This window comes from Labrus mixtus, chromosome 5 (genome assembly GCF_963584025.1).
Source record: "Labrus mixtus chromosome 5, fLabMix1.1, whole genome shotgun sequence".
Lineage (NCBI taxonomy): Eukaryota > Metazoa > Chordata > Actinopteri > Labriformes > Labridae > Labrus > Labrus mixtus.
The window spans coordinates 19307937-19333238 of record NC_083616.1 but is presented as its reverse complement, the minus strand read 5'-3'; the positions used below and the strand labels follow the sequence as shown (position 1 = coordinate 19333238).

Genomic DNA, 25302 nt, shown 5'->3' with positions numbered 1-25302 from the left:
ATCCATAACTGACATTGATGCTGCTTGCCAGATCCACGATGGAAATACATATGTTCCTGTGCAGAATGCGCAGACTGTCACTCATATACCAGTTTACCCAAACCCAGAGGAGCAAGCAGAGTAAACTCCAATCAGGACATGTGATTTATCTTTGGTTGTGTCTGTTCTTCAGAGCTGCCCGATGTGGATTTGGTCACTGCGCAGTAACCCAGCAGGTTCCTCCTGCCTGCTTTATGTGAAAACTTTGTAAACATGTCCTATTATCTAATGCGTACTTACCATCAATAATAACGGTCTTCATGATTTGGACGGGGTGAGATCCAGAGCCTGTATTAAATCCAAGTGGAATGAATCCCAGCGTGTGCGAAGACAGATAGGATATCCGCCGTTTATTGTAATGTATGGCTAATTGCAATTCCAGTGCACGGCAGGAGACAGACAGCCTAAAGCAAGCCCAGCACCCTGCAAACTTTAGCCGTAGGTCTTCCCGAGTGGGGAGCCACGTCTCCGGCTGCACCCGAGCTCAGTCATTTGGACGATGAGGGATTCAAAAATAGTCAGCAGTAAACATCCAAACTGGGATCAGTAGACTCGACACCGCCAGTCGACACCTCCAATATAGGACGCGCAAAATCAGCTCCAGAAGAGAGCTCAAAGTGTGAACGCACAAGTGGAGAAAGAATCAGCGACACAGGCGAAAAATCAGTATTGGATCCATGTTTTGGGAATAGCAGCTGATATCCAGTCCGATCACCTGTCCCGCTGTGTATTTCCCAAGTAGACGGAGAAAAGTGTGGCGGATGCGCACGGAAGGCGGCAGCACTGGTGAGCGTCAGTGTGCGTTTACCGCGGGGAGGTGGAGAGGGAGGGCGGGGCGGCGAGGTGCGTTTGGCCGAGCAGAGAGAGGAAGAGGGAGAGAGAGCCTTCAGAGATTAATGTTTTATGGGAATATATCACGCTGCAAAAAATAGTCCTCTTAAAAGTGGAATTCTTATCTTAAATCAAGGCAAAGTAAAAAAGAAAAAATGTATATGGTTCCGTGTATTTCTGCCTGGTTTGACTAAAGATATTTATAGAATCCAGCGCATACACACAAGTAATGAAATGTAGGTTATTTTACATAACTGCTGGACTTTTTTAAGAGTCAGTCTAAGGCTTAATGACTTATTGAGACGGACATTTCTTGCAGCGCAGGGCTGCGCTCTAATGAATGTTTTATGTGCAGGGGGTGGTGGGGTGCCAGTGGGTGGGTAGCGAGGTGACGTGAGGCGAATCTATTTGGAACGGACACGACCAGGCACGCACATGCATACGAAACATCCCCCCCCCCCCAAAAGACAGCAGAAGAGGCTGTGATCTGCTGGTGGGACCCGCTCCGCCTCCCCGAGGGGACAGGACAGTGAGGCTGCCGTGATGGCGGAGGCGGAGTGTTCAAAACAAACAGGGAATAATAAAAAAAAAACATTTCAGATGTGCTTTGTTAACCGGACAGACAAACGCTTTAAATTAGTGAACTTACCAGAGAGCAGGGACTTTACCATAAATATGTTCTGTTTTTATTGTTCTAATACTTTACAAAAGTTGGTAAACAAGTCTGCATTATCCTATCCTATAAAATATTATTATTATTATTTAAAAAAGGCACCGATTTCTTCTTCTATTCAATCTCCTAATTGAAAGTCAGAGTGCCTGCAAGCATCGCATGTCCCCACCGAGAATCAGGCATTTCACATGCTGTAGCCATGTACTTCATATGATAATGGATGGTTTTTCACAGTGATTAGAGCACTGAGCAGCATACACACACTTAAGCAATGGTGACGGGACCGAAGACCAGCACGCAGCTCTGCTGGGTTTGCTGAAACCAGGGGGAAATGATGCACAGCAGCGGCGCTATTATCTTTAGGTAGCAGACGCCCCCTACCGGCGAACATGAAAACGTGATCAGCACCATGGACAGAGACAGAGAAGCCTAATCTATGGAAGATGATTCCCTGAGAGACTGGAAGAAGTCAGACTGTATTTAAAAGTTTTGGAATATATTTTTTTTTATCGAACATATCCTATAAGGGAATCTGAAATACTTCCATCTGCTGGCTCTACATTCATAATGAAATATGGGAACATTTCCAAATTGCAAATTCAATCTTTTATTTAAAAAGCTGTTTACAGAAAATACTAGCCTGGTGTACTTTGAGGCACACTGGCTCAGGATCAAATGCTTCCAATAATTACACTATAGTCTGTAGACTGACAGAGGAAAAAAGCTAGGAGATTACTATGGGGAGCAGGTGAGACCGCAGCCAGGTGGGTGGTGTAGCTGAGTAAAATGGATGTATGTGCAGCAGGCTAATCCCAAGCTTACAGCCACCACCAATATTGAATCACACCACCAGAATATGTCAGTGAGCCACTCGCCTGGTATTTGCTCACAGCAGATACCGGCAGGGCCAGATGGCTGATGGAGAGTTGGTCCAAAGCCGCCACCACAGCAACCCGCTGAGAACCAGGTCACCCCGAGAGAACAGGAAATGCTGTCACCTTTCACACTCGTCTGTGTATCTTCTGCTTTTTCTGAACGCACCAAAGGGTGTGGGCAGACACGCGTGTGCATAATCCTGTCCTGCATTTGTATGCTGTGTGTCTGTGCTCCCAGGAGTGTACTGTAACAGAGGAAGAGGCATTGCTTGTGCTGGATGTAAGGCTTTCCACAAGAGAAAAATAATAATCATGAACTGTTATCACCAGTCTAATAAGGAAGGGAGGAAGCAGAGGCTGCTTTTCCTAGACATTGATTCTCAAGTATAGATTTCCTGAAGGCTACGATTCTGTATTGGGTCAAATAATTTAGTGTAAAAATAAAGTAAAAGATAAAGGTTGTTATGGACACGTTTACATATTTGCAGTGGTCTTTGGTAGCTGTTAACGATACGTTTAAGTAAGGTTCTGAAAAGGCAGTGACGTGAGTATGGTATGTGGTATGCTAAAACTGTATGTAGAAGTGGACGTACCCTTTTGGTAAGTGAAGCCAATATGAAAGTATTGGGGTATAACGGCCGGTTGGGGGTTCAACAAAACCTAAGAGTTATTTAGAAATTGGCATGATGAAGGGCATGGATGAATTGCCTGACAGGTGGACACATTGTAGCATTTAGCATTTGGCTTAAGGCTTTCTTTACCTGTTTCTAGATTGATCAAAAGTTAGGTTGAGAGAGCATTTCTACTATGATGATCGCTATCGTGGTCTCCAAAACACCTCTTCAAAAACCAAAGTGTGACATCACTGACACTATGTCCATGTATTATGCATTACAGTCTATGGATGAACCATTAGTGAGAATTTTCATTTCTATTTGGAATTTTTTGGAGCATCTAAACTCAGTTTCCTTTGACAAAATAGAACATCAGTATACAAGCAGTATTCCAGCCAATTCAAGGAAATCACACTTGCCTGCTGGAGGGCAGATCTTTCTGCGCTCACAGAACATCACTGTTTAAAAAGATCAAGAATCAAAATAAGAATTTATTATGGATGGGCTTCAATAATAGATTACAGGAAATTAATTTAGCCTCTTGGTTTTAAAAATGAAGCCAATATGTTGTGCCCTAAACCTTAATTCTTATTTTGGCCAGTAGGGACAACTACACTGATTGCAAAACTTCTGATCTTATGAAACCAGCTGGTAAAATGAGACTACTTTTTTATCCCAACTGTTACCTGATTAACATTTTGCTCATGAGGTAATGGGATCAATCCCTAGTTTACATTATTATGGGCAAGACACTTAACACAAAGTTGCTTCCACTGCTACGTTGGTGGCGTATGAATGTGTATTATTGGGATTTGTTACTTCTGATGTTCACTTTACATAGCATCCGCTGCCATCAGTGTGTGAATGGGTAGGTGTGACATACGAGGTGAAAGCGCTTTGATCTGAAGACTAGGAAGACGCTATACAAGCTCAAGTCCATTTACCATTATTATGTAAAGTCATTTTGTAAATTATGGTCCCATTCAAAGTCATATTGACCCAAAAGCAGGGTATACTTCAGAGTGTGACTACTTTTGCTTGAAAATTGCCAGCATGGCAACCTGTTAGCAGGATGGTGGTGTAACAGTATGTTTATACAGTTTCTTCTGCAGACAAAAAAGCAAAATTGCAAATGTAATATTCAGATGGACAACATCACATTGGCTAAATCTACTTCTTTATTAATTATACGATTGCATATAAAAAGGATCTTAATTAAGTCACAGCATGGCAGCAAGGCCACAACACAACAAACCCAGACAGTAAACCACTACTGCTGTATGCAGCTAAAAAAATAGCTTTTGGCTCAGAGGTGAAGAAGTCTCCTTGTGCCAGGACATGCAAGGTTCAACGTAACTGATTACTATACCTGCCTTTGCTCATTATGCAACATGCCCACTCACTCCCGAGTCCTTCGCCTATTCCATTACAGTATATCACAATGATATGCGCCGGTAAGTGAAAAGGACACAGGTAAATTGTCACGGGAGCCTCGAAGGCTGGAGGCCTTGCACAATGGGCCGCTGTAAATTAACTAAAGGTGGATCATTGCCATGCCACTGAAAAAAAAGGAGATTGGGGATCTTTAATTCATGACTGTAATGAAATGAGTCAAGCTGTTGAGTCTCAAAGGCAGCGCATCCCCTGGACGAGGCTCCACTATTCTTTTCATCACAAGTCAGACTGATCAAAAGAAGAATGGGGGCATAAATGACTTTCTTTGGTAATGGGAAAGTTAGTGGTGTCCCGCTGCCAAAGGAGCTATAGTAAAGGACAAGTGCTAATTACAGTTTGTGAATGAAAGCTCAATCTAAAGCTTTTTCTTTGTTGCAGATTAAAGACTAAAAAAGAGAACATGACATGTTTATGTCAAAGGTTCAAGTCAAACATTTAATTGGCAATGTCATTTTTTTCTAATTTATTCACTATTTGACTTAAGTAGATATTCCAGGTGTGTACACGAGATGCAGGAATCTGACTTCATAACACATTCTCTGCTTCAATGCCGGGTCACATCTGAGAAATGGTAAATGTTCCACTCCAGGCAATACCATTCTTTTTACAACGTCCAACCCCTAATTTGCTTGCACGGGTGACAAGAATACAAAAAAAAGTTTGAATTCAGTAACAGGCACAGAAATCAAAAGTCACTGTTTAATATTTTAAAAAAGGGAGGAAGTGTGTGTCAAATGCAAATTATCCTTGGGGAGGGGATCCCTGCTGACAGTGTTTTACAGTGTGTTTTACAGTGTGTGTGTTGGAGAATACGATAGGTAGCACTAGTACAGAGAAATACTGACAATACTTTACACCTAAAGTTGGAATACGAGTGTTTTAGATTCTATTGTATTGGTCTTGTAACTGCACATTGTAAAGAAATTGTTGATTTTGCCCCATTGGCAACAATAAACATAGCATAGCATGGTACTACATGGATCAGACCAGAAAGGCAACAGACCACATTGTAAGAATATGTTGGCATACAGCATTTTCCATCTGATGAAGAAATAGTTTAGTAACAGACATCCAATTGCATTAACATGAACATATAACTTATCAAATCTGTATATCATTTTTTTCTCTCCAAGAGATTTAAAGGCAAATGGCCATACACACACACTGTTATCTAACATAGGGATGCCAGTGTTATATGAGTCCCTAGTGAAGTCTTATTTTCCGTTAGACAGCTTTGTAAAACTAAGTTCCGGAAAGACTTATCGTATGCAACAAACACTGTCCAATCACAGATGTAGTGAATATGAAATCCCCTGTATTTAATCACGTTACACAGCAGGGGTCTCCTCCCAAACAGATTCATTACATCATTTAGTAAAGCAGACTTGTTGAAAAAAAGAAGAGAAAATCAAGGACACTACATAACCTGCTCAGCATCACACTTTATGGGTCAAACAAACATTTTAAAATCCCTCTGGATCTTTGTCAACAGTGTTTTTGAGCGCTTGATATACTGTATTCTACTGGATCACACAGTCATATTCTAATACAGTCTACTGTCTATGTTCTAAAATGCTCTAATCATAAAACCAGTAGATTACCAAGACGCATCAAGCTGATACCACAAAGTATGCTTTGTTTTTCTGTTCTGTGAAAGAGGACTCCAATTCACCAGGAACCCCAACATAAAGTTAAAGTTAGAACTTCAACAATTTGCCAATATGTCTAACTGTTGTAGTCAAGACCACACTAACCAAAACCAAGACCTACCCGAGGCCGGAGTAATCCGAGACTGAGACAAGGCCTAGACATCAGACCGAGACAAGACCAAGGCAGGGCCTGACCGAGACAAGACCATAAATTTCACAGAAAAATCCTCATCCTGTGTGCAGGGGGCGTGTCACTCACTCAGAACGTAAGACTGGGAAGGTTGCGGCTGTAACCGGGGGATACAAAATCAAATTATGAATGAATTGAAGTTGTTTGTTCACAGTAATGACGTGGGAAAATAATTCAATGGTATTGGTACTTAGAGTAAACATATTTTGTACCTACAGGGCACTACTGCAAGAAATGAATGAATCTGGACTGTCTAGGGTTCATATAAAATACACCATTTAACCTTGAATACTTTCTATACTTTTTGTAGTATCAAATAGAACTCTCCTTCACTGTCAGGAAGCTGTCTCTGTGTTCTAGGTTACTGATTTTACTGTTCCTCACACTGACACATTGAATAGATTAAAAATCTCCCTTCAGTTCTGTTTAATTCCTGTAATGGCGAACCTTTTGAACACCTAGACTTCACATTATTTCTCACCTTTCTTGAGAAAGGTTACAGGTGTTGACATATCCAAAAATACAGGTGTTTGGACAGCATAGACAATCTGATCCAGGGGGTATGATAGCCTCTTGAAGTCTGAGCACGGTTACTGTGTACCTTTGTTGTGTTTGTCAGTACCGCAATACGTATCATAACATTACCCATGTACCATGATATGTATCGTATCATAAGGTCCTTACTACCTGTAAATGCAGGTTTAGCATGTAATACCTGACAATAAGATAGTATGTCCACGACACCAATGGGGAAGTTAGATGTAACTTCATTACTACTAATAAAACTCAATTAATCTTTTTTTGTATCTAGTTTTGCATTATATAGTGAAACACAAGTATATTGCTACATTTCTGTTCATAACACTGATGAGGGGTCTTTGTATTGAAGTTGCCCTTGAGGAGCAAAATCCAATCAAGGCAGTGCGTTCACTCACAAGTTCTATTACTCTCTGTGCCATCCATTTCTTATTTTTTTCATAATTTCCTTTTTTCGCCACTTCTGTCTCTTCTTCTTCTAACTTGCAGGACAAAGAGTTCGCTCTGCTCTCCCAGCTCCTCCTCATTAGGCCGGGGAGTCAGATATTAATTCCGACCCGGGTGAAAACCCTGTCGCCATTAAGATCGGGTGACAGCTCATTTTCCTTGGTGGCCTGTAGAAGACAATCGCGGTGATGGAATTGTTTTTTCCACTCTGTAACCTCATTAACTCATTGGAATAAAGACAATGTGGAGTTGTTTGCATTAAGCTGTAATTATGCTGATTCACTCACTCCCCCCTCCCCCCCACCCACTCTCTTGCTCACACTCTCTCTTCTCCTTCCATTTGCCAGTTTAATTAGATTCCCCTCTGCTCAAACATTGACAGTGTGGACTTTTTGACTTGTGAATTAAGAAGCCATCACTTTCTATACGGATGTGAGTAACATGTGTGAGAAGAGAAGAGAAACAGAAGAGGAAAGGGAAGGTGGACAGTAACGGAGAGCTCCATGTAAACACGCCATACGTCTTCACTAGTCGTATATTACCCAGCTTGACAAGGCTACGTTCCTCGAGACTGTCAGTGGGTCGGGAAGGACAAGTATGTGGAAATTTATTCTCCTGCAACTTCACATGTTCTGTGGCCTGACCTTGATTTTCTCGTCCTTTTCAAGTGAGAGCTGAGGAGGAAAAAAGGGAAGGACAGATAGAGAGACAGAAAGGAGAGAGTGATGCTTGGATGAACACAGGCTTTGTGCATCTGTCTCATGTGGATTTGATGTGGTGTTTTTGTCTGCTGGGTGATGGGGGCACAGATAGCGGATGTCGGCCTTGACTTCACAGCACAATTTCAAACTAAAATAGGAAGTATTTCTATGAATCATGCCAACAACCAAATTCAAACATCACAACAACTTAACATATTGCCACATGATTCAAGATCATTGAGAAAATGTTTGTATTTGTTGACAACTCATTACCTAAATATATATCATGATTTTATCCTTTAGTCTGCCTGTCTGTCTGTCTGCCTGCCACCCACAAAATCATGCCAAACATCAAAATTGCTGCAAGAACAGTTCCATCCACAGATCTCAAACTAACCTCTAATCCCAAACTCTAAAATCCATTTACTCAAACCAAAAAAAAACAGCTCATTTAAATCAAGTTAAATTTGAAAATCAAATCTCCAGCAGCAAGTCTGAGAGTGATTCACAGTTGGAAGATATCTGCAGTGTCTGGGTATAGTTGGTAAGCCATTATCTCTGTTCCTGAAATGAATTTCAAACAAGTTCACAAAGTTTTAAGGAACTGGTAAAAACCTGTTGGCATTTTTCATGAGATCAAAAAAGGGGTTACAGTCAAGCAGCTCCCAGAGTGTGTTGGACAGTTGAACAACATACTGATAATTTAGCTATTCTTACCTTGCCTTAGGGCTAAAATTATTAGATTTTCCGCAAAGGTTCTAGGCGGAGGCCACGAAGCATCCCCCAGTTTATTACCTTGAGCGCATTTTTCACAGCATGGTATATGAGATATCTTGTGTGTAATTACAAGACTAACAGCCTGCCCCAGAATGCTACTGATTCTCAGAAGATTTTTGAATCTGCACAAGTTAACTCTGGACAGATGACAAAATGAAGTATACTTAAACGTTGCAATATTCTAGAGAGTTAATGTTAATGAGTGTGCTGAATGACACTATTCTCCCACAATGCAATGCATAAATAAATGCAAGAGTCGCCGACAGGTGCTGGAAGAAAATTAAACCAATTGTCGGCCTTGGTGAGAAACTCCTTAAACAAACTGTCAAGAAAGAAATAAGGTTGAGATTTTATTGAATACATTGTGTTGTCTGCCCATTAATTAAGTTTACAGTAACAAAGTTTTAGTTTGACTTGTTGTATTTTACATGTTTAGCACCATTTACTATCAGAATAACATGGTATAAGAAATGTAGGATACTATCTGCTTAACAGTATGGTCACTATGCTGGAGAACATTGAGAATGGAGAATTCGTATGTAGCATGGACTATCGGCACACCTGAAGATCTACTGATACCTAGCTAAATCATCTGTTAGCATGCTAATATGTCACAGTAACCATACTAAGCTGTTTAGCAGGTAAAATGTTCATCATGTTTCAGAGATAGTTTAATCAGGAAAAATAGTCGGTCAACCAAAAGAACATAGCCGTCCTAGAAGCTACCACATGAAAATGGTGAAAAATCAGAAAGCTGGCTAGCAGTGGCATGATCAATGTCCTAAATTCGGTTTATTCTTTATGCAGCTAGCAAGAAATCTAGGTCTAGAGATACAAATATACAGTAGGTCTAATCTTCTTTAGGACCCCTTTTTGTAGCTGTGCAGTAATAAAGCAAACATTTGTATGGACTCTGTTCACAGCTATAACATTCTCTAATTCACAAATCTTTCTGTCTGCATTTCTCTGAGCCCTTTGTAACTCGTACTTTTCTGAATTTCAACATAATTTATTCAAACAGGACAAGGCCCTATTGGTTCTAATTTAGGAGTGTTGTATTAAAAAAAAAACAAGCTACTCAGCCACTCTTGAGATCAAACACTTGTCTCATATGAAGCCTAAGTGTTACTCTGTAATACCCAGACACCAGTGCAATTTGTCCTTACTTGCCCCAAACAAAGAAAAAAGTGAGAACAAGGGTGTCTTGAAATAAGGAACCAATTTTGCTTTCCCTTAGATTCCAGGTCGATACAGGTCAGAGTAAAAGGTCTACTAGGTGAGCTGACAAGCATATATAGTTGAGGCAATACTCTCTCAGTCCTGTTTTACCTTAGTCCTTCTCATTCCAGATTATTTAGGGGTCTTATACCATCTCCATGGTAGATAAAGCCGATTACACACCGTCTCTAAATGGAATTAGGTAATTTGCTTCACTGCATTCAATGTAATCTCCACAGCCAACCTCACTGCAACTGTTACCTCTCATGACTTTATCTTTTTTCTTGCTTTCAATTAAGGAACTTGTGTGGGCTGTGTAGGAAATGTTTTTTTATCCTCATTCCATGCCACACTTTCCACAGTAAAAGACAAAAAGGGGGAAAATGAAATATTTGCCTAAGTTTGACAGATCACATTAGGAAGGAAGTCCAGGATTTGCCTCCAGATTCAAGGCTATTTCAGGTCTTCTTTTGTTCACGCGCTGAGTGAAGGCAGATCTCATTGTAGTTCTGAATCAGATTGGATTATGAGCTTAGTGTATTTATTTTTTTTGTTCTTTCATTGTGTTAGTCTCGGGGAAAGCACCACAAGGAGTGCAATGATGCAGTTCTGTTCCCTGGCACAAACAGATTCATTGTATTCCTCAAGACAATTACTGTCTAAAGTTATTCATTTTCAGTTAATGTAGCATGACACCCAACAAAGTTATGTCGCAGAACTTTATCGAAAGGTGATCTTTCCAACGTTAAAGTCCATTATATAAATTTTAATGCAATCCCTGGCCACAGATATCAAGTTTGTGATGTGAAATCATATAATGAAATCTTCCTGCTCCCCTGATATAAAGATGCTATCACACCAAGGCATCAATAATGTGTGGCATACATGTATTACATAGCGATAGAGCCAGATTGATACAGTCTGATGGCATGTCCATGTTTGAATTTGAATGTGTTCTGTTATTAAAGCCTTCCGAATAATGCTGTGTCCTGTGAGAGATTGAGGTTCAGTGAAAATGTACAATCCATTTTGCACAAAGTCCAAACATTTTCTTACTATTAGCTTTAAAATTCAATAAGACATGGGCAAGATAGAATGTGTGACTGTGGTCACTAAAAGTGCTTTATTTCTTAGATTGCCAGTAAACTTGCGGTCTTTCACGGCAAAATATACATTTTCTTTTTTTTCAAGTCTCCCCTGCTTGACAAAAAAACCCTAAAGCCTCTTAGCAGAACATATAAATGCACATCACTTCCTAGAAAGAGTTCAACTCTTCCTTGTTCATTTCATATGTTTTGAACAAAATACAGATGAGGCGGACCATTTGATTTAAGGAATTCACTCATGTTCACAGAACTTCAAACTATCCCTGAGCAGGAAGAGGAAGCTGAGTGGCCCTGAGCCTTGCAGGACCCATCTGCATCTGCCTGCTTTGGCTATGAAATTGATGAAAAACCACAAGTGGTCTGTGCCTGAGGATTCTCCTGGCAATAGAAAAATCAAATTCCCTATTTTTTCTATTCAAAATCAGTTTTGGTTGACCAAAGGTTACAGATAAGTGACTCTAGATTTCTCAAGTAAGCCTTGTTTTGCCATTCACCTTTTTGTTTAAAATAAATAGTTTTCTTTGCTGCACTTGGGTCCTCTACTTTGTTTTTTCCTCAAATGTAACATCTAGTTTGCATTTCACAACATGCAGAGCAAACCTCTTTCCCATTGGGCATAGGCATCCATCCATTAAGACATGTGGCTGCCAACATTTGCATTTAAAACAATGAATGATCCACTTAAAGTGAACTAATGACTCCCTATTCATGCCAGCATGATCTCTCAAGGAGAACATGGCATTCAGTCATCTGAACAAAAGGCACTTATACACGTAGCTCAGAAAATTAATGAACAATGGGTTGAAATCCATTACATTACTCATAACAGGCCCCAGGGGACCTTATATAGGCAGATGCATGGACTGTGCCACTTCAGTGGAGGGAACAATGATATATGGACAATAAATTCAAGGGTCAGCTAGATGTATATTCCCACCTTTTCTTGTCCAAAACATCCCTGATAAATGTATAAGAGATTGATGGCTCACATGTCACTCTGTGACATACGTCAGTTGTCCTGAAGTCACAGATTTGAGTCTTGGGCTAGACGTCTTCAGAGCTAGACACCCCACCAAGATGAACCATTAGTGTGCATATTTGTGGCTCTGTTTGCATTTTCTTGTAGCATCTTGACTAGTGTTCTTTTGACAAAATGGAAATTGTTATACAGAATTCTAGCCAAATCAAGGCAGCCTAACCCAAGGATACATCTCACTCAGAGCAGTTTTTTAAACTTGGTTTCAAAAGTGAAGCCAATAACCTGCATTCTCTGTAGTGGCCAGCAGAGGGCCCCTGCTGTAATTGCAAAAAGCAGTAAATTTTAAGAAACTAGATGATAATTAACCTGTTCATTTAATAAAGTATGGTCCCATTTAGAATATTAAAGACAATGAAGATTGGTATGCGTTAGGGTGGCTAGCTGTGACATGTCACTGCCACAGCTTGAAACATAATATATGTCAGTTATCCAACAGCTGTACTTGACTGGTCAAATACAGTATGGCCACCAATCAGTCATGGGCTGAACAAAGAGTGATCACAGGTAAGTTGGTATTAGACCTGGCATGATAAGCTTAAGAGCCATGATTAGCTCTTGGAAGCTGCATTCACACAATCTCATGGCTAACATCTCCCACTTTGTCTCTCTGCAGGCACCTGGCCCCAGGCTACGCATTCTCTCTGAAAAAGGTCAGCAGGAACCCTTTGGGCTCATAAAGACAGGCCAATTAACACACCCACATTTGGAAACCTGCATCATTTATTCAGGAGCCATCCTTAGGATGAGAATAGGAATGAGGAAGGCAGGAGAGATGTACTGTAGGAAGAGATGAAGGAGATCAATGGAAATGCAGAGTTTAATTACCGTTAGCTCGGCAGGCCTTCTTCACATGACTAAATCCTTGGCTGGGCTGGTGACTGCACCCAGAGCCAGTGTCTGTGTTTCTGACACATATTCACGGTGTTGTTGTGTTTAACAGCACTTAGATCAGGGTGAGAGCATCCCTACTTGACAAGGCTGACACGCTTTATGATGAATAATGAAAGAAGTGTTTTTGTCAAAAGCCCTCAATTGGCTTACAGCAGAAAAGGCATTTTCGTGGAGTTTGACACCGCCCTACTTGTCAGGATGTAATTGAACGTCCTCTGTAGATAACTTTCCAGTCATGATGCACTTACAGCATCAGCAGACACAAATGTGTTAGCCCAGCTCAAGGATAAACACTTAGTTTCACACCGAGTGAAGGAAATGTGATTAAGGCCCTACATCTACACATCAAGTGATAAACATCATTAGATGGAAACTGCCCCGTCTAATTTGTTGTGATGTGCCTGTGATGTCATGATTGGATGTGCTCCTTTAAGTGAGAGAGAGGCAATTCTGCTTTGGGGAAAAAAAAACACTTTGATTAATCTTGCAATGTTGTTGACTGCAATTACACTGTGATAATGAAACAGGTTATTTCAGGCATGATTCACACCAGCAGAACAAAGATGTGTACAGTGAGATGAGCCCGTTAGTGACATAATACTAAAATGCTTTAGATGAAACTCAGTAGCATGTTGACTGGTCAAATTATGTCATGTCGTGACATGTCGTGTGTGTGTGTGTGTGTGTGTGTGTGTGTGTGTGTGTGTGTGTGTGTGTGTGTGTGTGTGTGTGTGTGCGTGTGTGTGTGTGTGTGTGTCTGTTTGATCCTATGCAAAATGGCAACTCACATCATCTTTGAATGCAATGAGGAGAATTTCCATCTAGTTGTTAAGGCTAGTAAACAACATTTCCATGACATCAAAGGAAGAAGCATGTTAACAAATGCATAGATTTTTCCCAGGTATGCCACTGTCAGCTTGAATTTTCCTAACGTTGGGTGTCACAGAAAATGTGACAACCATTTTCCTTTGATAGCATTTAATAACTACAGCATTAGCAATTGCCATTTCTTACACCTTCTGCTGTTTCACTTGGAAGAAATTGAATTCATGAATGCAAATTTGTGAATAAATATTCAGTGGTATTTAATAGAGGTAAGTTTTGCATCCATTTAAGAATCGTTTGCTGACTTTCAGAGCCCTAACATACCAGTACATTGTCCTCCACCCTTACTCTACCAACCTCGGAGGTTTTCTGACCCACATCGATTGGCTGTTCCCCAAACCTGCTTTAAAACACGAGGTGAACATGCTTATCAAGCAGTTGCTCCCAGTCTCTGGAATGCTCTCCCCTTCCCTTTGCGGCCCTCAAATGCTTGTAATACCTTAATGAAGCGACCGAGGACTATTTTTATTCAGACAAGCATTTGGTTAACTTGTTTACATTATAGCTCCACTTGAGTTACTGCTTCTGTTGTCTTATTTAATTTGCTTTATTTCTCAGTTAGATTTGCTTTCTATGTATCACATGTTTTTGTTGTTGCTATGATTGCACTTTTAATTGTTCTTTGCTATTTTATTTTGTTATATTGTGTGCTTGTTCAGTGATATGTATTTGTGAAAGGTGCAAATACGAATAAAGCTTATTTACTGATTTAAAACACGTGTCAGAATGACAACCAATAGGAACCGTCCAATAAAATGTATTTTATAAATATTCTATTTAAACATACATTAAAGGAAAATGTCCATCCAGTTTGTATGGCCTGTAACATCAGTGTTAGCTTTACAACTAATGCAATTTGTACATCAGAGACCAAAGAATGTAAAAAAAAAAAAAAAAGAGAAAAATCACAGATATCAGTATATTATCTTGTATTTTTTCATACAACTTGTAACAGAAAACATTATTAATTGTGTATTATATTCCTTTAAATGCTATACATCCAGACAGAATAATGCAACAGCTTGTTGGTTAGGATTTGTGCACATTAACTGGCACATTTTAACTTAATCTAAACTTCAATAATGCAAATGTATAAAAAAATAAGTTACAAAACTTCAACCAGACACCAACGATGGATTACAATATGTTGCTCATTAATATTATTGACAAATTACAGTTCTACCTAAATGAAGTAAACGATGAAATCTTACAGCACAAGATGCAGGAATACATTAGTGCAACACATTTATTATGTTGAATGTATCTATCATTATAGCAGGACTTAAAGTAACATGAATATCTGAATAGTTTGTTCCCCCTTGCTGTAGGTTGCGCTGGTAGTAAATGCTGAAGCTCACAGAACTTAACATGCAGGGTGTCACATGTGGGCTTACTCAACAAGGAATGAAACTAATTGAACTCCTGTCTGAACATTTTGCTCATGAAAGACAGACACACCCACGACCTCAGGGTAGAAACATGAAGCAGAGGATGTAGGCAGGAGGTCCAGCTCTCTCGCCTTTGACCGCTACCCCCGCTGTATTGACCGCCCATAACGCAGCGGATGGTCAATACACTCAGACCCAATTAAAGGCTCCTTCCTGAACCCAGGTGGTGTAATATTATTGAATTCTTGGAAGCATTTCATACATACTACATGCTTCTGTATACACATGTGCGAGAGTGTTTAATCATAGAACTTAACCAGGGAGGCTGTTGGAGAACACGTTCTCTGAAAGAACCATTTGTAACTGAAAGAGAAAACAGAGTGTAACATGCAAGAATCGATGAAAAGAATAGGTCACTATAGATTTGAAGTATAGAACATATTTTAATGCTGATGAAAAACTGAAATATCCAATCAAATTCCTCTATGAATCTGAATGGATACCCTGGTGTGATTTTCTGGTCATTCATTGGCAGTTTAAGGCTCTGAAGAGTTAGCTGTTAAATAATATCATTGTTAGAAGCATAAAAATAATAACAGGTTGTTTTGTATGTGTATGAATGTTCTTTGGTGGGACATTAACGGTGCTGTGGAAAAGAATTTCCCTTGGGGACATTAAAGTCTAAAGTCTAAAGTCTTTTTGGAATGATTGAGAAACATTATTTAGGTTTGTTTTATTGTTTCAAAGTAAAGTTCCAGTTTGTTCACTATACAATTTGCAATGTTGGTTCACAACAAGAAAACACTAAATCAACTAAATGATGAAAAAACAGAGATCAGGAAAGAGAGAAATTGTTAAGTCTTGAGTATGGGGATGTCAGATTTGGGGATGTTTTTCAGATGACTGTCAATGGAGAGGAATCATGCAATAAATTCAGGGTCTCAAATGGGTGTCTCTATGTTGCCATTGGTATTTTTGGAATGGTGGTTATTTTACTAACACAAACTCAAAAGCTATTTGAAAAAAAACCTTTTAAGCTCTTATTTATTAAGGGCAGCCTTGCTAGAAGCCAGGTGCTATTTTGCAGTTACCTCTTTGTCAGGCTCAATTACACACACTTCCACCTGTATGATACCCATAGTAAACACATCTGCTGGCCACTGTGGAGCTCCACTGGAGCAGGTGTGGGCCTGGCTCTAGTGATCTTAAGTGATGATTAAGACTAAACTTTAAAAACAAGTGTGGCTTGTAGAGTTAAGGTTTCTAAACGTTTAATTGCAAGCCACAATAATGTATTTTTCATTTCACCACAGATGTAGTTTACAGGTCTGTGGACCAAACTGTGGATCAAACAAAGACCTTTCAGTCCAAGCACGCAATTGTCGATGTTCTAACACGGTGTTAACATCACCATGAAAAAATTATGAAGACAGTCCAGAACTACTCTGTTATTCATACATTGTCAATATTAAGTAATATTTGTGGTTAACTTAAGCAGAGGTTTTCAAAGTGTGACTCATTGTCAAAAATGTCATGTCATTTACTTAAATCCGGGCAAACAGCAACATAGCACAGATTTGCTGGTTTGATGTTCTTACAGGGAGCCTCACATTCTCAGACGTTGGAAGCCCCTGGAATAAGTGAATGTAGCGTAGTGTCGATCATGTTGGATACTATGTTTCAGTGGTTAGATCAGTGGCTCCCTCCAGTTTAATACTGAAGCGTCCTTGAACTGGACAATGAACCATAAAAGGCTCTCAGCGACTGTTTCGGGGGAAAAACATTCACGTTGCTGTGAACAAAAACAAAAATCTCTGTTTCAATCTCAGATCAATGTTATGATAAAAATAAAACATTATGAGAAAACTGCTAGCTTCTACGACTGTTTGACCAAAAATATACATTTCCCTTAATTTTCCAATTTTTTTATTGATTTGTATACTAATACTAACTAAGACACTGTGGCCTTAGTGCCCTCACATATATTTGTCATATATGTTTTCAGTGCACAGCACATCAATGTGCATTAGTGCACCATATCCACTGAACTGAAGTGGCTACTATGTAATTTAGACCAAGCCAGTGGGTGTTAGTCATTAGTCACTGCTGGGTTTGCTGTTGATTTTGTCTCTGTGTGGGTAGGGGATGTATAATACGAGATTACTGCACTGATCTTCACATCCTCACAGTTATAATTAATGCAGGTTGGCTGAAGGCTGGTTTGTTTTCAGTCCATCCAAACTCTCTAATGTGCGCTTGAGAAAGGTGCCTTGTGATGCTTGTTCTTTGTCTGATCAGTCTTCTTCAGTTCTCCGATTTGTTGTCTTAAAAGGACAGTATCAGCATCCTATACACTGCTAATGCTAAGTGACTATAGAGGCTTTATTGGTTATAGAACACCATCAGCATTTAAAGGTTATTTGATGTCTCGGGATGCCAATTCAAACTTTAGCACTATACATACAGCAGGTGAAAAAGGGTGGGAGATGTGCTTCAGCTTGCATTTTAGCATGTGGTGTATTAAATACCTAAGTGAATCCATCATAACTGAATTGATATATAATCAACATCCCAAATCCTTAAAACACCAATTCACATCATAGTCTCTGTGGCTTTTGCACTTCTTTGGGCTAGGGTGGTTTTCAAATTTGCTTCCAAGCATACTTTATTTTTACGTTTTAAGTATCTCCAGTTTCGCAAAGTAGCCACATGTATCATCATGTTGACTGTAATATTTGTGTAGTTCATAGTCTTTTTGTAATATCTGCACACTTTTTTGTATTGTTTGTTCTGTGTTTATCTCACTTCTACACTGTCTTGATTGACCACTTTATTTCAGGTCAAACCCACATAACCATGATTTCATTTGGTGTCAGAATAACTGGAAAAATGGGATTCCAACTGGGAGAATGCACATGAAAACAGCTTCATGTCAGACCAACAACTGATATTCACAGGAAATGATGGTACTTGTCTTCCTTTTATGACAAACTTGACTATGAATAAAAAATAAACACTATGTTGATAGAAACCAGAATTAATGACAGATCTTTCTGCTCATATAAAATGTATGATATGGTTTCTAGTTGTGAGAGCCAAAATCAACAATATCAAGAGAAAAGCTTTCAAACTCTGGAACGGCTACTGTTGAGGAGCATGTGAGTGATGGGTAAGAGCAACCCAAGCATTTGGGCTGATCCTACTCTGCAGAGAAAATAACTTTTTAAAGGACGCCAAGCAGCACATTCAATCTCAAAACACAAAATGTCCACAGTTTTAGGGTTTGGGGTTAAATGACATGTTATCTAAAATAGCGTTAAATGGGATTTGAGAAACAATTCCCCTTTTTTTGTGGTAAAACCTTTCACCCAGTTAGCAGCAATGTGCATAAAAACCCTGCAGTAAAATAAAAAGGTAATAGCGTGCATATCAGTGGTGCTTAATGGTCCCAGTTGAACGTCTGTTATGTTATTATTATTTCAAGCAGGAATGATGGCAAATAAAAACCTGAATTTCCCTTCACAGAGTCCAAGGGTATAGGACTCCGTGTCCAAATGTCAAAGTGTAATCACACTTTTTCAACAGTCCTTCGGAGGCTTTGAGAGCAGGCTCCAGAGCCAGTACACTTACAGGTCAGTTATAACTTTCTCAATGCCTCCCTGACTCTTTCTTTTATTACTTTTCTCAGCTTCATCCCTGCAAGGTGAGTACAGTCTCAAAGCAAACAATACACATACATTTCACAAGACAGCTGCACATGAAGAAACTGAAAAGATTTCCAACAAACCTGAAGCCTGTTCAGGGTGACCTTGACCATCGAAATGTCTCAACCGTCTTCACTTTTATCATTATTCTAAATTGAGCCATATAATCAGACTAAGCCCGATCTGTATTTATTTTGAGGTAAGTAGCTTTGTATACCCACTTGGGTTCTTTTTGTCTCTTCTGTACTTTCTGTTTTATCTCTACAAACGTGTGCATATATAAAAACAAGCCCCACTCTCCACATACTGTGAGGGTGACTAAAGAGCCAGAGTTTCAACCAACGTTGAACAAGACTGTGGCAAGGAAAGCATAGTCTCTCAGGGAGCACTAGACAGCTAGTGTGTGTCTCACCTACAGACAGGAAACCTGGACATAAATTCCCTTTTTCATAGAAAAGCTTAAATGCAGTATTTGAAAAATACATGCAATTACAGTGTCATTAACGCTGATTAGTTCAGTTTTTAGGCTGACAACTGGAACTGCACTACATCTCCATTATGCTGAGTGACAAGCCGTCAGTAGTGCTGGATAGATTGTTAAGTGAGTTTTCAGAAAAAATCTTGTTCTCAGCAATGGAAAAATCTAGCGTGACAAGAAAATGCAAGCACTTGCTCAATCTGCAGCTATTTTAAATTGTACAGTTCAAAGCTACAAAACAGTCAGCACACCCTCGGTGGCTCGCTGATTGACATATGATATGCGCGAGGGTGCAAAAAAAACGAAAAAACTTGCTATGGATTTTGATTTGATTTGTGTTGAGAGATACTTTACAGAAATATCTTTGTTCTCAACCAATTTCTTCAAGTGTCAGAGAAGCTCCAAAGGCAAATTTCCCGCAGGCTAATGTTTATTCAGGGGTTCATCTTTCTACATGAACCAAAACACAGCATGGGTAGTTTTGATGCAATCAAAAATCAACATATTATGAATAAATGTTTGAACTTGATATAGTAAAAACACAGACAAGATACAACAGTGCTAATTTTAATTCTTCCAGGATTTCTTGCAATGGTTATATCCACCCCCATCCGTCTGTATTCTCCTCCAGCCTCTCTCTGGCTGCTGTATTCTAATATCTCATTTGTCCACTGTGCCTGTCTCTACCCCTCCAGTCTTGTCAGCAAAAGGTCACTCCGGCCCTCCAAGCAGAGTGCACACTTTCTCCAGGGAAATTAATGGTTTTGAGCCTCAATTGCTGCCTCTCTCTTTCTTCGTAATTCGCCAGCATTGACTTGGAGGATGCCTTCAAAAGGTAAACATACGCTCGGCCACATATGGAGGCAGGAAAAAGATGGCCGGATGCTCCTCTTGTGTTGACCAATTCAGAAATTGGGGGGAATTTCCCTATTTCTGTTTTTTTCTTTAACAACAAACAGTCAGAAAGAAGCAGTCAGAGTTGAACTAGAACTGCATAGATATTCAAATAAAAATGATGTGTGTGAGAGTGCACCAACATCAGGGGCAAAGTGATTCCTTTTGATTCGATTTAATTTCCTTGCGTCCCGTGGAGGTGTCAGTAGGAGGTTTGTGTAGCCATTGCGACAGCCACCGGCTTTTTAACGTTACGTTATTGATGATGTTCTCATCCTCCCAGACAATCACCAGGGATACATGGAGAGACGAGGGAAATATGTCTTCATTCTCCTGTCAGGAAGGTTTACGGGCAGTTGATGTTCAAACACCCAGAACTACCTCCAGAATGGATGAACAGTAGAGTGGTGCACTGTTGTGGGATTCTGTGATGAGGACAGGCCAACCTTCACAGGCATACATTTGGTACGTTGTGGTAATTAACAAGTGATAGATTGGGGCAGAAAATGTCAAGGTGACACTTTTATACCTAAATACATTGGCAACATGGAAATTACACTTTTATCTCACAATATCAGGGATCGGCTTTGAATGGAAAAAGTCTGATGTCTTGGATTGCAGAGAATACAACTTGACATGAAAGAGCTTTCTTACCTAGAGAACATTGTCTTCTTTATTCATGCATTTTAAAATAAATAAGGCCATCACTGTCCAGTTGTTACATTTCACCTCAGCTGAAGTCTCCCCAGGCTCAATAAATCACACGTGGAGATACTAATTTATAAGACATCTACTTTCAAGGAAGGAAAAAGGGAAGGATGGTGCCTGTTCAGAGAAACATGTTTTCAGGCCATGAAAAAAAGAGATTTTAATACAGTTGAAAGGAAAGTGGTCAATTATGGCATCGCTGAGAGGAAGATGGGTTCTTGCCAACAGCAAGGTTTAGAAAAGAAATGATTCAACTCCCAAAAGGCTTTTTTTTCCCTGGCTGTGCTATATTTGGTTTTTAACATTTAAGAGTATGTATTTGAAGCAAGATCAATAACTCTCCCCAACATTACCTAATGGCCTAGTTTATATTTTCATAGTTTTTTGCCTCAGGTATGTTGTGACTTTTCTTTCTCTAGTAAGTCCAGTGGTCACTTCCCTGCCTGTAATTACTCAGAACAAATCATGCTGACTGATGGTCTCAAGTGAGGGGCATTATTTAAGGTACCCCGGTAAGAGTATCATCCTTTTTTATCCAAAGACAAAGTAACATGTTTCTATTTATATTGCTGACTCTCTGATGAGAAATTGAAGCAAGTTTAACTTTGTACAAGTGCATGTACCAAAAAAAGAAAGAAAGAGCTTCGAAGGAAAGAAAGAAAAAAACCTTCAGTAACAACTACAGGTCCAAAAGAAGATGTCAGCAAGGAAGGTCAAAATTATGTCCAGAAAACAGGTGATGCATAATGCATCTTTAATTAATTCACTTTTGAATTATGTTCACAGTTATGATGCAGTTATTTTGTTTTCAACAGCAGTGACAGCAGTACATTGTATCAAAATACTGATTCCTATATGTATATCAGAATCCGTATGGGACTACAGTAAGGCCTACAATATAGTATAAACAAGTTTTCCAGTAAAATCATTTATCTATTATCAATGCTGCAGAGCCCCCAACAATTCAACTGGTGTCAGTCAAATTATCCTGTTGTGATACCAACAACAACTGTGCCAAAATAATGGATATCTTTTATTGTGCTGGTATTCAGGTGGGGGAGGGGGAGGGGGGACACTTTGTATTCGGCAATGCTCAATTTGAATCAATCATTGAATTAATTTCTATTCATAAAGCACCAAATCCCAACAAAACTCTAGGAAATTGCAGGGTTAGACAGCACTTTCTTTTGTGTCATATTATTTAGAGCAACCCATCATAAATCCACCATTTGCAACAGTGGCAAGAAGAAACTCTCTCGTGTTGAGCATATGACAAAAACCCTAAAAAAGCCAATCCTTTCAATCCTTGTTCTGGAAAAACGCAATTAATCTAATACATAACTAAACATGTGTTTCCTGTTGTGTGAAGAACAAACTTGCAAAATTTCCACTCACTACCTTGGATTCTGCAAACTTCAAAAACTTGCCTTAGAAGTTAGGGCAGCATCATGTTGGAGTTCCAGCATTGATAAATACTGCCTCAGATTTGCCATGTGGCCAAGCCCCACGTTTTGAAGTGGTGTCATATTATCTCTTTTCACATAAACTCAATCTGTGAGCAATCTGAGATGAGCAGGCTTCAACGGCCTGTTGAGGGGGGTCAATACTTGTGATGTGTGTTGGTGTGCTGGATGGAGGGAGTGTGTCTCACCATGGCTGCAGGCGAGATATGATAGATTGGAGGCCAGACCGCAGGCCCTCTCAGGTCTCTGCTGGGTGCCTGGGGCATCCTCGGTTCAAAGTCCCGTGCGCAAAGACATTTGAAGAAGACACAACGCTGGATGACTGAGAGGCTATCTAATGTGTGTGAAAGAATCCGCGGGGATATGGGGTTTTGGAAGGTGAGGAGGAATGAAAGATGGAGATAAGGATAGAGAGGGAGGATAGGGAGGGAGTTCATTTGTCTCTCTGAGAGCAGACTGTCAGAGGGCTGGAGAAAAAAGAAAAGACAGAAAAAACTGGCAGAGGAGGAATCTTTTCATCAGGGTTTATGAGTTGTGCTGTACGACAAACATCAGCTTTACACAACATGTGTGGTACACTTGAAAGAACATGGAGCCTGTGGGATTAGAGTTTGCTGTACTGTGATTATATGGTGGAGAATTCTGCTTAAGTGTCCCACTTCTGGGGGTTAGGGATTAGGGATTTGAAAATGTGGAAATGTGGAAATGTGAGTGAAGCCTGTTGGTCAGATGTGAAACAGTGGACTGCGGGTGGAGGACCGTGTACCTCAGCTCTTCACTTTGGTGTTGATCTGCTTCTGAAGGATTTAGAACATTAACCTTACCATCACATCCTGTCACTTTGCACACATCAACACTCGTGCACACACACAAATAGTCAATGCAGAGGTTACATGTCATGCCCAGTGTGGATTTAACCCCTTCCATTCCTTTTTCCCAGGCAGTAATCTCAGTTTCTCTAATCTGCCTCTTTGCAGGTTTTTAAACCAAACAGCTATTACCAATATGTTCCCATAATCCATTTCTTTAACATAAATCACAACTGTATTGTAATTAATGCTGTTACTATGTCATTGTGCATGTCTCCTCTCTGTGCTCTGAGCAGTGTGTAGCTCTCTCCCACACACACCAACCTCAATTGCTCTGTCTCTATCATGTCAGCATGTGTATCATGCACCGACTGCAAGTCACTAAGCTCATAATCTAACTCACAGCAGCAAATCCCATTGTAGTCATGCCATTGTACACAATTGAATATGTGGTGACAAGTGACCTCTGTGTACTGTGTGCTGGGAGTCGTGGGGCATCATTGATCAATGACCGGCTAATTGTGAGCACAGTGTCTCTCTTTGTTATCGACTGTGTAATGGAAAAAGTCTAGACAAAAAAAAAAATCTGCTCTTGACCTGATTTTGATGCACTGCAGCACATTTTGATAGTTGGAATTGAAAGTTTATATTTAGATACAGAGGGTTGTGCAAAATCTTTCTTGTGAAGAGGGCATGTAGAGCTCACCTCTAAATCATTAACAAGTCGATGCCTATATCAGCATGTTCCATCCTGTGTATTGTTCAGGACAAGGGAACAGCATACAGCATTTGTCACTGAGATGTCAATGTTGTATAACAAGCCGCGCTTGCTGAAATTCCCCCGCTTCAAAGTCTATGGTGGTTTAATCCGGTGCCACTCTTGTCACCTACAAAACAACAACTCCAACCTCTTTGAATAAAATTGCCTGACATGTCTCAGTAATGTAACACAAGAAAAGTCTGCTTTTTTCCTGTCTCAGTCTTTTGCTGAGGCAGGGAAAAGTGTGGGCCACTCAAGAGTGTGCAGACATTTGCTATTCTTTTTTTTGGTAATATAATTTAGTTGAAAAGAGAAGGTGCACTGGCGATCAATAGCAGGTCAGCCAATGATGGATGGTGGCACGACTACTAATTTCACTGTGAGACAAATAACTCTGAGCCCGACCCTCAGTGCTGAGAAATGGAGAAAGAAAATGGCAGACCAAGCTACACGGGGAGCCTCGGCTCCCCAATCCACTTCCCTATTCACAGGACCATTCATCTCCATTGCTCCTGCACTCCCAGCTTTCACTCTCACTCTCGCCAGGATCATAATGACTGCCAGGGTAATCACATGTGGGAACCTGTGTCTCAGCCATCGCCATGCCGACTTTAGCATGACTTATGCCACTCTAGCTTTAGTATCTACAGGAAATCAGGTCAGCTCAATAGTGTTGATTTTCACTGTGCTGTGTTATTGATGCACAATAAAAGGAATGGTTAACAATGAGGTACCTGCACTGTGCTGTGACCCAAGACAACTTTCAACCCAGAATCGGAAACCAATAATCCAATTCAGGTTATTGTACTGCTTATAATTTGAAGACTTATTATTTAACCGCTCAATAAAAAAAGATCCCAAAGGGTGAAGAGTGAAATAGCAACTAAAAAAGAAAGGGATAATCTTCATTTTCCTTCAAATTAGATCGATAGCTGCAGGAGAGGATGGGGGAGGGAGGGAGATGGTATAGGTCAGAGAGAGATAGACGATGGGACGTGTCCAACTTTCTGGGTCTCTTAACGCTCAGATGAACTCATTAGAAGTTAATTAATCACAGCCATCGATCTGTTGTCGCTCTTCCCGGTGCAAGGCTCCACTAGATTCCAGGGCTCCGGTTCTGCTCAGCCGCTTGAAATGCTGAGTTCTCTTGTCTCCCTGCCTACTCAACTGG

At 40.1% G+C, this 25302-nt stretch overlaps 1 protein-coding gene across 1 annotated transcript in view; it reads right to left on the bottom strand.

Annotated features, from left to right (window-relative positions):
* The window catches only part of rtn4r (reticulon 4 receptor), a 46681-nt gene extending 45827 nt beyond the window's left edge, over positions 1 to 854 (bottom strand). Inside the window, exon 1 of the mRNA XM_061038410.1 lies at positions 280 to 854. Coding sequence (XP_060894393.1) covers positions 280 to 301 — 22 coding nt within the window. The 5' untranslated portion in view covers positions 302 to 854. The remainder of the gene's footprint in view (positions 1 to 279) is intronic.
* Between the last annotated feature and the right edge of the window lie 24448 nt (positions 855 to 25302).